This window comes from Hemiscyllium ocellatum, chromosome 7, assembly GCF_020745735.1.
Source record: "Hemiscyllium ocellatum isolate sHemOce1 chromosome 7, sHemOce1.pat.X.cur, whole genome shotgun sequence".
Classification (NCBI taxonomy): Eukaryota; Metazoa; Chordata; class Chondrichthyes; order Orectolobiformes; family Hemiscylliidae; genus Hemiscyllium; species Hemiscyllium ocellatum.
Window position 1 is genome coordinate 23,271,960 of NC_083407.1, and position 13,646 is coordinate 23,285,605.

The window sequence follows — 13,646 nt, forward strand, 5'->3', positions numbered from 1 at the left end:
GTTAGTTTAGAGTTGCACAGGCTGAGGTGGAGAAGCTTGCTTTTCATTCCTTTCTTTTCCATTAGGAGCTACTGCTAATCTAGTGCGTACCTGGTAACTCACATAGGCCAACTCAACAAAGAATACACAAAAACTGCAGTGTAATCTACATCTTTCATCCTCACTTGTCATCATGCTCTGATGGCCTGGACCCAAGTGTTTTAAAAGAACACAGCTACAAACATTGCAGACAATATTCCAGGTCTCACTGGATTTCAGGAGGGCTCTAACTGATTGGAAAACTGCTAATGAGATGCCTCTATTCAAGAGAGAAGCAGAAAGCAGGAAAAATGCATCATTTAGCCTAACACAGGTCATTGGGAAATGCGAAAGTTCATTAAAGAAAAATTAACAGGAGGTACGGAACAGTGTACATAGTTCTGTGAAAGAGAAGTCACACTTACAAATTTGATAGAATTCTTTAAGGAAATGAATGAAGGGTGGTGTGGTGGCTCAGTGGTTAGCATTGCTGCCTCACAGCATCGGGGACCCCAGTTTGATTCCACTGTCGGGCAACTGTGTGGAGTTTGTACATTCTCCCCATGTCTGTGTAGGTTTTCTCCCACAGTCCAAAGATGTGCAGGTTAGATGAATTGGTTATGCTTAATTGCCCAGAGATATGTAGGTTAGGTGGATTATACAGGGTTACAGGAATTAGTGTGGGGGTGGGTCTGGGTGAAATCTCTTTTGAGTCATTGATGGGTTAAATTGCCTGCTTCTACCGTGTAGGGATTCTATGATATAACAAGCAGAGCTAAGGGTAATTGGTAAATGCAGTGTACTTGGATTTGCTGACGGCATTTGATACAAGGCCATACAAAAGATTATTGCACGGGATAGGAGCTCACGATAATGGGGTTAATGTACAAGCATGGATTGAGGATTGGTTAAGAGCCCTGAAGAAAGGCTTATGCCCGAAACATCGATTCTCCTGCTCCTTGGATGCTGCCTGACCTGCTGCACTTTTCCAGCGACACTTTTTTCAGCCAAGAGACAAAAGACAGAGTTAGAATTAATGAGTCTTTTCCAGGTGGAAAGATGTAACTAGTGGAGTGCCACAAGGTTTGGTCCCACGATCTCAAATATTTATTCTGTTACTGACTTTATGGATTGGAATCTGACAAATTCAAATTTGGGCACAATACTGCAAAAGCCTAGGTTGAATGAGTAGTGAGAGAAAACTTGGCAGAGGGAGTTTAATGTAGGAAAGTGTGAAGTTATTCACTTCAGGAAGAATCAGAAGACAGGCTATTATTTCAATGGAGACAAAAAAAGAACTGCAGATGCTGGAACCCAATGTAGACAAGCAAGAGGCTGGAACCCCTGTTGACAGCTGTGCTGAGCTGGCATGAAAGAGGTGAGGCCTGGTGAAACTCAGCCATAATTATTTTTTGTTGAATGGCAGTACAGGTTTGAGGGGCTGAATGGCCTACTCCTTCAATTCCTTATATTCACTCATGTGATTGTTAAGCATACTATTGTTATAGTTGATGGTATGGAACAGAATACAGCACTGGATTAGGAGAACATTGATGCCATAAAGTTAGGACGTAAACATTTTCATGAGATAAGATGCAAAAGTAATACATTTAAATGGTCTAACTAATCTTGCCATATGAGAAAAGATTGGTTTGACTAAACCTGTACTGACTGCTGTTTAGAAAAATGAGGTCATAGAGATGTACAGCACGGAAACAGAACCTTCGATTCAACCCATCCATGCCGACCAGATATCCCAATCCAAATCTAGTCCCACCTGCCAGTATCCAGCCCATATCCCTCCAAACCCTTCCTATTCATATACCCATTCAAATGCCTTTTAAATATTGCAATTGTACCAGCCTCCACCACTTTCTCTGGTAGCTCATTCCATACATGTACCACCCTCTGAGTGAAAAAGTTGGCCTTTAGGTTTCTTTTATATCTTTCCCCTCTCACCCTAAACCTATGCCCTCTCGTTCTGGACTCCCTGACCCCAGGGAAAATACTTTGTCTATTTATCATATCCATGCCCCTCATAATTTTGTAAACCTCTATAAGGTCACCCTTCAGCCTCCGAAGCTCCAGGGAAAACGTCCCTAGTCTGTTCAGCTTCTCCCTATAGCTCAAATCATCCAATCCTGGCAACATCCTTGTAAATTTTTTCTGAACCCTTTCAAGTTTCACAACATCTTTCTGATAATAAGACCAGAATTGCATGCAATATTCCAACTGTGGCCTAACCAATGTCCTGTACAGCTGCAACATGACCTCCCATCTCCTATACTCAATAAAAGAAAGCATAGCAAACAACTTCTTCACTATCCTATCTACCTGTGACTCCATGGTTAAGGAACAATGAACCTGCACTCCAAGGTCTCTTTGTTCAGCAACACTCCCTAGGACCTTACCATTAAGTGTATAAGTCCTGCTGAGATTTGCTTTCCCAAAATGCAGCACCTCACATTTATCTGAATTAAACTCCATCTGCCACTTCTCAGCCCATTGGCCCATCTGGTCAAGAATCTTTTGTAATCCGAGGTAACTTTCTTTGCTGTCCACTACCCCTCCAAGTTTGGTGTCATCTGCAAACTTACTAACTGTACTCCTTTGGTCGCATCCAAATTATTTATGTAAATGACAAAAAATAGAGGGCCCAGCACCAATCCTCATTGAAAAGTCCAAAATTCTGTCAGGGCTAGTCAGAATAATGCATGGATAATGTTCCTTTTGTCAGAGGTATCCAGAACACGAGGCCACAGTCTCAGGATTTGTGGCAAGCCACTTAGGACTGAGATAAAGTGGAATTTATTCAGAGGGTGGTGAACCTGTGAAAAGCTCGAGCACAGAAGGCTGTGGATGCCAATGTACTGGATATGTTTGAGAAACAAATTTCTAGACACTAACTAACAACAGAAAGGGGTAGGTGTATGGGTATTGAGATAGACCAGGAGCAGTGATCATGCTGAAGGACAAATAACATTCTCCTGCTCTCATGTTGTTTCCACGTCAATTTACAGACTGAACACTAAGATTAGAAGGAATAAACTGAGAAGCAGCAAATTCTTAAATGAATAATTAATCATTCATTGTGGTCAGAAAGTAACTCCAGCAGAGTTTGTACAAGTGGAGCTAAATCATTTACAGAAGAAAGCTGACCGTTTCTGCTGCAAGAATAATTTGGCTTGCTATGAGAAACAGGGGTGACAGCTCTGTGGTTCCCCCAAAGCAGTAAAGATATTTAGAGATTAGATTGTGAGACCTTTGAAAAAAAATAAACAGACTGCTTGTAAGCAGCAACTTCCACTATATTTTTATATTTGTGCATGTGCAGAAAATTTCTTGTAAAGGTGAAGATTTGTGTGTGAATTGAACATTTGTCTGTTTTCAGCTTTAGTCTTCATATCAACTGCCTAAAGGTTCCAAGGAAGCACAATTTCACTCAAGATGTATTTTATTGCTAATGCCAAAACATAGAAGCCTTTCCCTACCATATACGTGGATTTTACCACACATCCCCCACCCCCTCCAATTTCTTGAAACAGCCTTTTAGAATGACGAGCAAAGGAAAATATGTAGAAGAGCTGACTATTAAATAATGGCTTTGTCCTCTTCCTAAACTTTGTTAATTTAATGACTGATGTAACTTACTGCCCAGAGGTGTAAATTCTTGTATGTGGAACAACTTATTATATCAACTCTGATGGAATTTAACGTAAGTGCGAGGTCTTGCACTTTGGCAAAAAGAATAAAAGCATAGACTACTTTCTAAATGGTGAGAAAATTAGTAAAGCCAAAGTACAAAGGGATCTGGGAGTGCTAGTCGAGAATTCTCTAAAGGTAAACATGCAGGTTGAGTCCGTGATTAAGAAAGCAAATGCAATGTTGTCTCTTATCTCAAGAGGGTTGGAATATAAAAGCAGAGATGTGCTACTGAGACTCTATAAAGCTCTGGTTAGGCCCCATTTGGAGTACTGTGTCCAGTTTTGGTCCCCACACCTCAGGAAGGACATACTGGCACTGGAACGTGTCCAGCGGAGATTCACACGGATGATCCCTGGAATGGCAGGTCTAACATATGAGGAACGGCTGAGCATCCTAGGATTGTATTCGTTGGACTTTAGAAGAATGAGGGGAGACTTAATAGAGACGTACAAGATAATACATGGCTTGGAAAGGGTGGACGCTAGGAAATTGTTTCCGTTAGGCGAGGAGACTAGGACCCGTGGACACAGCCTTAGAATTAGAGGGGGTCAATTCAGAACAGAAATGCAGAGACATTTCTTCAGTCAGAGAGTGGTGGGCCTGTGGAATTCATTGCCACAGAGTGCAGTGGAGGCCGGGACACTAAATGTCTTCAAGGCCGAGATTGATAGATTCTTGTTGTCTCGAGGAATTAAGGGCTACGGGGAGAACGCTGGTAAGTGGAGTTGAAATGCCCATCAGCCATGATTGAATGGCGGAGTGGACTCGATGGGCCGAATGGCCTTACTTCCACTCCTATGTCTTATGGTCTAACTCATTCTGATACAGAGTGATTGCTATAAAATCATAACCAAGATATGAGATTCCATACTTATCAGATTAACATCAGCCCGTGGTCAAGTATTTGATTAGATTAGATTACTTACAGTGTGGAAACAGGCCCTTCGGCCCAAAAAGCCCACACCAACCTGCTGAAGCACAGTCCACCCATACCCCTTCACCTAAACTACAGGCAATTTAGCTTGGCCAATTCACCTGCACATCTTTGGACTGTGGGAGGAAACCGGAGCACCCAGAGGAAACCCACGCAGACACGGAGAGAATGTGCACACTCCACACAGTCAGTCGCCTGAGTCTCTGGCATTGTGAGGCAGCAGTGCTAACCACTGTGCCACCATGCCACCCAGTATTACTAGGTTCCAATCAGGCTGAATGGAATGCTTCTTTTTAAACAAAATAAAATGAATGGACATGTCCAGCCTATTTACACAGTACACTTTGGAAAACCATAGAAAAGCAACACAATTACCAATAAAGAATTCCACCAATTTGATTGCCTCAACTTGCAAGTTGAGAGAGAAAATATGGTTTGGAACATAGAGGTAAAGCCCTTCAGTAATGAGTCAGGTAGTACATGAAGGTTTGCTGAGATACATTATATCAGCATAAAAATAACTTTGCTCTCAAAGTAACTTAAATGATCAGAAAGCACTTGGTGAGAATAATAGATGTTCAAAATGGAATGTCACCTTCCACAGCACTGAGGTTTGATCAGCAGACAACTCTAGAAAGTCTTACCTCTATACAAAGATATATTTCATTTTTGATCACGAGTAAAATAGTAATGTTGATATCAATATATTACTGACAATTTAATCCTTATAACAACTTCATTACAGAAGCTCATTTACAAGAGAAGGATCCTGGGAGAAAGTTAAGACAAGTCTACGGTTTAGAATCTATTTTAATCCATATGTAAAACTACTTGGTGATCATGACAATAAAATATTAACATTCTCCACAAAATGACAGAACTGTTCCATTCAAGTTTCTTAAAGATAATGTGACATGCCTGGTTATATTTTGAAGGGAACTTTTGCAAGCATGCAAATTTCTGGCTTCCGTTCGTAATGTTCATTTGACAGAGAAACTTGCAGCCAAAGTGTACTTGACTGAAACAAGCCTTTTTGAGAAGGAACTACTGTTTCCAATCATACATTTAATAAAAATAAAATTTATCAAGTCATTGCACAGGAATGCTATAAAACAAAAAAGTTACATGAGAAAAATAAAAGGACAAAATGACTAAAGGTTTGATCAGAGGTAAGTTTCTCAGGAGAAACCTAAAGGAGCAGAGTGAGGTAGGAAACAGTGGAGTGACTAACGTATAGAGCATTGGCAGCTGAAGGAATTAAGATTGAATATATCAAGAGATTAGAATTGCCTTTATAATGAGGGCTTTGAGGCTAGATGTTGTTGCAAAAGAAAGGGAGAGGGAGACCACAGATATTTAAAAAGAAATAACAATGAATGAAAATTTTAAATTCAAAGTATTCAAAGCTTAACCGAGAGACAATATAGGTGAATTGGGAACAGAGTGATCTCAGATGTAACAGGTCTGCCTGATTGATGGTTTGGATAATGCAAAATTTCAGTTGACCCCAAGGCAGGTAACATGCCTGAGGAGGGAGTAAAAAAATCTGAAAGTTACCAAGGCAACGATGAGGGCATTACCATCAGATGAGTGAGATGTGGATGGAGTTAGACAGAGCCACCAAGAGGAAAATAGGCAGTCTTAGTGATGGTCGGGAGAAGTGTTATTGGATGCTCATGTGTGGTTGGCATATGACCCCAAACTTGCAAACCATCAGCATGAAGGCAGTTGGTAAACAAAAGGATGGATTCAGTATTTCAGAAGCAAGTTTGTCATGAGAATAATGGTTTCATGGATATCTAACTGGAAATTTCTGCTCATCCAGCATTAGACCTGGTGTGATCAGTCTGACAATTTCTACTGAGTAGAAAGACAGAGAGATGAAGCTTTACACCGGCATTGGGCCTGTAAAACCCAATGCCATTTTTATGGATGATGCTCTTAGAGAGGAGTATGTAGCTGAGAAATAGGAGGCTGTGGGGAGGAGGGGGTTAACTATGGGGAAACAAGAAGGTAAGGCATTACAAGAGATTCTCTTGCTAAAACTAGACAGATGAATTGGACAAAGCTTGCACAGTGCCACCCAACTACTGATAGTGGAGATGTGTTGGAGGGTAGTGTAGTCCACCTTGTCAATGACTATAGATATGTCAATAAAGGATAAAAGGTGATTAAAATTATCTTTGTCACAAACAGATAGGATATAATATGAATTGTAAAATTGATAAAAACTGACTTTGTTACTCTGGTAACAATGGAAACCTAATTGAAGGAGTTTCCAAGAAAAATGGGCATAGATTTCTGTGGTATCCACCCCTTCAAGGACTTGAGAGAATATGAAATTTAAGAGGTAGGACAGTATTATGCAAGGATTGAGGTGTCAATTATCACTGTTTTGAGGACCAGAATGAAAAGACAGACTTGAGGTGAGAGGAAACTCAAACTTGAGGAGACAGAATCGTTGACCATATCAACTATCAGTGGAACCAGCGAGAGTTATCGAATGATCAGCAGCGAAGTGACTAACAGCAAGACTGAGGTATTCCTCAAAGAAACTGAATTCTTCAAAATCTCCTTTGAATCTTTATTCTTTATTCCCTGTACAAGTGCCTAGAAGAAATATCGATTTCAAGGTGCATTTTTCATGAACAAATGAAAAGGCTTAACAGTTGTCAAACTCTTCATGTAGGGTTTTATTCTACAGCAAACTTAAAAGTCTTACTTTGTTGCTTTTCTTTAGCAAATTCTATCAACAGGTGAAAGTTAACAAAACCCATGTAGTTATCTGTACAGTTGCCAGAATACACACAGATGAAACAAATAATATAAATACCGATATGGATATTATATGACAAAAGCAAGAAAAAAGGTACATGCACAATGAACACTCTGCTAGGAACCATTCTGATGATTGATGTGTCTCCAATGTTTTCATTTTAAACTAGTTTAGCAAAGTTCTGGTAAAGTCTAAAAAACTTGGCTTCCATCCCTCATTAAACAGTAAGCTTGATTATATATCAAGGGAAGGGCATTCTTGTGCCAGTGATGTACATTACTTATCCACAGTCCCTGTAAGCTGTTAAGTTAGTATGCTATCATAAAACAGATGACAAAAAAAACTCTTGGCATCAGTTTTGTTTCTGCAGTTAGTTTAAGTTCAAGGCGAGCACACATAGTGTACCTTTAAAAAAGCCACATGCCTCAAAACAGAACACCACCATAGGACTAAACAAGTAAAAACACCAGGATTGTATAATTTCGGTCGTCCATGCCTAGACCATTCGTGCAGCCGATGGATGAATGGCAAAGGCGACACTGCTGCAACATGCAGGCTGACCTTCGAGGTGTGAAATTTCAGTCAGTTCTAGCAAAACAATAGAGAACTTTTCGTTCATTACTCAAACATGGCAGAGTAGATTGTATTAGATATTTCTGGAAAGCACCCATTTTGAAAACTAGGTGAGGTCCTTTCCTATACATCCAATAGTTCAAGAAAATTACAACAGCAGCAAACCTTTCCTCTTCACAGAAACAAAAGAAATCACACATCCAATCATTTACCTGCCTATAGCACAAAAGTTGCAAGGAATAAAAGAAGGCCCATTGTTGTCACATGTTATTTCTAGCTGAATGAATTCAGAGGATTTGTAGCAGGGAAACTTTGACAGGGGTGAGGGGTGGTGTTGAGGAGACAGGGGTATGAGGAAACATGAGAAAGAGAAGGGGAAGAGCATAGCATGCAACAACTAAACATACTTGAAGTATAGAGTCAGCTTCAGATTGCTTAATTATCCTTTAATCACTGTATATACAGTTTAAAATGGCATTATCAACATTGCAATAATGTATATACCTTAAAATCGAGATATTACGTATTTTTGAAAGCTAACATGCCTAAACCATATTCAACAACATGGATACTGAATATCGTTGTGATTTTGAGGTACAGCTGAAAAATCCATTTGCTATGAAGGGTATTTATTTTCAAATCAAAATCTGCCAATGTTGAGCACTGCCATGTCCTGGACAGTCAGTCACCACAGCATTAGACAATTCATGCCTTCTTAAAAGCCACATTTTGAAACATGATTCATTAAACATACTAATCTTAAAAATAAAAAGATGCAGGAGCACAACTGCTCCAGAATTTCTCCTCCAATTGGGGTTTTTGGTCCCAACAGTGCAGGCATGAATTTAACAAATATCACCTAAATCCAGGAGGAGTGTGCATTTAATACAAAGCTTTGTTATATTACTAGTGCGCAAGAGGGTATTCTTAATTTTGTACACCAGCCATATAATTAAAGTAGTCTTGAAAAATTAATTGCATTGTAAAGAATAGAATACAAAACTCCACAATTTGAAGGCATAAAAGTCACAAAGTTGAGAACAATCATGGAAAATATTTTCACCAGCTATGTATTTAGTGCACTGATCACTTTTGAATCCGAGACGATGTCAGCCACTGTGCTAAGCTCACTGAGAGTTCAAAAAAACTCATTCACATTTCAAACTTTTATAAAAGTAAAATGAAAAGATGAAACAATTGGTTGGGTCTTACAGTACATGTGTGTCTTTAACTTCAAGAGAAATAACTAAAAATGTTTGGATTATTTAATTCTTATAAATGGTACACAAACATAAAATACAATAAACAATTAAACAATTAAAAAGGATCATGATGAACACTTCACATAAAAATATCCAATAGTTTTCCAATGTTGATCATGAAAGGATAAACTAGTCAATTTGGGGCCAGATAACTTTAGTCAAACCTAAATTTATTAATTATTTATAATACTTAGTTTACAACATTGAGTTTCTGCTTTTGCTTTTTCCTTAGCGAATGCTGCTAACATTTATGCCGCATAAAATATATGAAAGGCAAGTGATAGTACCTGGGTCACCCACCTGTAAGTTGGGTCAAGATCTTTTTAAAAATCAAAATTATCTTCTACTTCAGAGTAAAACATGTCAAGGTAACTAAGGACAACATACTGGACAAACTGGTTAACATTTCTTGTAGCCTACAAACAGCTCCCCCAGGTGGCCAACTTTAGTTTTTCTTCTCCTAGAATAAGCATTCAGCAAAATGTTTATTTTTCGAAGGGGGTGGGGGCAATCACATGGGCTCCACTTACGAGTGGGGAGCAAAAAAAATGATCAGACTGTAAAAGTTTTAAGCATTTATTTGAGATTGGAGGGAGCCAAAATTTCAACTAAAACAAACATCAACAGAATATTTAAAACTCAAAAATAACATGAAAATGTTTAAAAAAATACAATTAATTTAAGTGTCACATTTATACCCAAAAGTCATGAGGAGGTATCCATAACAAAATGTCAGACATGTTGGAGAGTTGGGACTCAGGGAATGGAGGAGAGTAACAATGTTACAATGTGAGGGCGATAACAATTATTTGAATTAAAAAAGCAATTCTACAATTTATGGAGATAGAAAGATCACATGCAGAGATCTAGATTTGAGTAAAGCTCTACTAATTGCATTATTTTCTTGAAGGCAAGTTCAAGTCACAAGTGTTTTGGTTAGTTACTCGTATGATTGTCTGATTATTTTCCCATGTATTCTATAGGATGTTGGCCAATCCTAACTGGTAGGAATTTAACACAGCCAACTAACCAATGGGTTAAGTATTACTTGGGACCAGGAATGCCTTGGACTTCATTTCTTCGAATAAATCTTCTATACCCTTTTTACAAGTTAAAAATAAAATGAAACCAGCATACAATCTGGTGAGGTGGCCACAGCATCATTTTTCATGGGAAGTGAGTGTCGCTGGTAAGACCAGCATTTGTTACCCATCCCTAAGTGCCCTTGAACTGAGTGACTTGCTATGTCATTTCAGAGGGCAATTAACGGTCAAATACATTGCTGCAAGTCTGGAGTCAATTATTAGGCAAACAAGGCAAGGATGGCAAATTTCTTTTCCTAATTGACATTCGTGAATAAGGTAGGTTTTTATGACAACCAATGATTGTCTGATGGTCATTATTACTGAGGCTAGCTTTATATTTCAGATGGCAAAATCATAGTAATATCACAACGCACAATTCAGAGGTGCAGGATATTCTCCTGGGGCTCACTGATTCAAATTACCCAATAGCAGCTGATGGAATCTAAAATCTAGAATACAAAGCTATCTGAATAATGACAACTATTATTGTAAAATCCCAAATGGCTCACTAATATCGTTCGGGAAGCAAATGTGCCATCTTGAGCCAGTCTGGCCTACATGTGACACCTGGTCCACAATAATGTGGTTCATTCTTAGCTCATCTCTGAAACAGTGTACCAATTATTCAGCTCAAGGGCAATTAGAGGTGGACAACAAATATTGGCTCTGCCAGCCACTAGCTCTTCCTATGGAAGAATTAAGTTGCTAAGGTAGAATTTGGACCCATACCTCCAATACATTACCATTAAGTCACTGCCCCCATGTGGGCATTTCTTTGCTCCAAGTTTAATTTAAAGAGAAAAATATTTACCTAATGTCAACCTAGAAAGCAAACAAGAAATAAACACTGCCACAAAAGACTATGCTTGGTTGTTCCAAACCCTCAATAGCTTTTGTTGTTGTTAGATGACTCAACTTGAGGAGTTCTCTTTCAGTCGCTTGGTCACATTAGAACTTTAATATTGCTTAAAAAAAGAAACATACTGGCAAAGCTTTTCACCTTGCATTCAACAGTACAGGATAATTTGGCATGAGTGCAAGACAAGCAGCTTTGGCAACATGGCTCTTTTTTCAAGCAATACTTAAGTTGTACAACAGAGACAAAGTTATGCTTTTAAGAAGGATTTTGCTTCTGACATTTCAGCTTGAACGATGAAAATCTTTTGATTGGCATTCTTTCTTCAAATGCTAGAATTCAGAAGCTACTGAATGAAAGGAAAATTAAAGTACAATTCATGACTGAATAGAGGAGAAGAATAGCTTCCCACAATTGATTCACAACTGGCATAAACCATTCTGGGAGATGCCAAAGTGTGATAAAACTGAAGAAGAAACCTCCTGTGGCAAAATCCACAAAATACAGGACTGGATTAAAAAAAAACAGCATCAGAACATACAAACGTTTATGCAGATGGAACAATCATAACCAAAATGGTGACTAGAAGGAAGCAGATAGGGAATGCTGTTGGCATTCAAGTTTTTAAGGAGGTAAGTATTACTATTGAACAGTTTGCATATTCATTACACGAATAATTGTTAACTGGTGATTTATACCAAACCTATGGATTTGTTTCCACCACAGCAGAATATAAAATCATGATGTGACAAATCATATTTCAGGCAGTCAAACTTGGAATGGAAACTGAACTACAACGACAAACTTTGCATGATCATTTCAGCTTTTCTTCCCAATTTCACTCCAACTCATTTCAGAGGAATGGGAACACAGACCTACTAAATTACATATTAGACTTAAATTATATGTAGAAATTCAGTGGTTTTTACGTTCCATCACATAAAACCTACTATTACAAGATGAATGGGTGTTTCCAAAACTCTGATGAATAGGACTCTCAAACAGAGAACTACAAATTTGGATTTCATTTTCAGGCTGATATAATCTCAGGTGCATTAATTTGATGATTTTTCTTGGTTCTTGCTAAGGCAAGGATAGGAGCACCCATTTCAAAGGCATGGATATACAACAAGCTTCCCCCTGCATTTCCAAATAATATGAAGCAATTATCCAGGGATGGGGAAGGAAAGAGAAGTGGAACCAATAGTGAGAAAGAAGAAGAAAGTACAATAGTTTTGAAAAGAAGTTCCATAATACAGTAGCTAGTCTTCACCAAATTGCAGTCTTACAGTTCCCACAAAAGGACAATCATGCCTTTTTTTGTGCTTCCATGCAAATCTTCAATTGTGAGATGGTTGCAATTTAAAACCTGAAGTGTGAAATACTGGCAGCAGTAGTAAAAAGTTGCTTCAATCTTCTGCAGTAATAATAGTTCAATCCAGTGAGATATCACTTGGCTGAGCAAGAACTTGACATGTCTACACCAGTAGCTGCTAAGAAAAAGTGTGGAAATGTCACTTCTGGTGTAATTTAACAGCAGATATTTTATGTATAATACTTAAAATTACATCAAGTGGAATAATACTCATGTATGTACGTCACATACTTCAGGTTTAAGGATGACAATAACTTAACCTTCACTCGCTGCTTCACTTGATGTCACCACTGGACTGTCAAAGACTCACTATAGGCCTTCTTTTATTCTGGTCACATATTAAACAGGCATCACATTATGATCAAGTAACAGCTGTAAGATTAAAGCTAAGCAACTGCATATATTACTTAAGAACAAACACTGATGTGCAGCAATTGTTCACTCCAAGGGCACATGGATTTCAAAATCTGAGCAGATAGGTCTCTGAAGAGGCACGGCTTCATCCGTCTAAAGAAACATGACTGCCATCTGTTAACTATGACTTGACACATCTGACGATGAGCTACTGTTGCTGTTTGTTGTCTGGGCCCTTTTTATGTATAAGTTCAATAATTTCATCTGCAAGAGAGTCAGATATCAATTAGATTCAGTAAAAAACAATTCATAAATCCTTACTTGAAGTCTTAACCATTAAACTAAACGGTGAAAATAGTGTCATGACAATGGTACCAAACAATTAATCTAGAGGGTTGGACTAAAGCTCTGAGAGATGAACTCACATCCCACATTAAAGTTCTTGCCTCGCTGATAATCTAATTGTTATTATGCACTTATCCAGTCCAGCCAATATGTAACTCCAGATGCACAACAATGGGTTGACTCAAAACATTTGTTGAGATGGCCCAGGAAGCCACTGAGTTCTTGGACCCTTGGTCAATAAATACCACCTTTGCCAGTGACGCTCATAACTCAAGAATGAATAAAGCAAAGTGACGTAGCTTAATGCTCACATACAACGTCATTTTAGGTGGGGCCTAGCTAGGTATAAATGGCTGTTGTCAT

The 13,646-nt window shown here is 38.6% G+C and overlaps 1 protein-coding gene across 1 annotated transcript in view; it reads right to left on the reverse strand.

Annotated features, from left to right (window-relative positions):
• Window positions 1-7,187: 7,187 nt before the first annotated feature.
• The window catches only part of clasp1a (cytoplasmic linker associated protein 1a), a 328,274-nt gene continuing 321,815 nt past the window's right edge, over window positions 7,188-13,646 (reverse strand). The window contains exon 38 of the mRNA XM_060827050.1: window positions 7,188-13,202. Coding sequence (XP_060683033.1) covers window positions 13,116-13,202 — 87 coding nt within the window. The 3' untranslated portion in view covers window positions 7,188-13,115. The remainder of the gene's footprint in view (window positions 13,203-13,646) is intronic.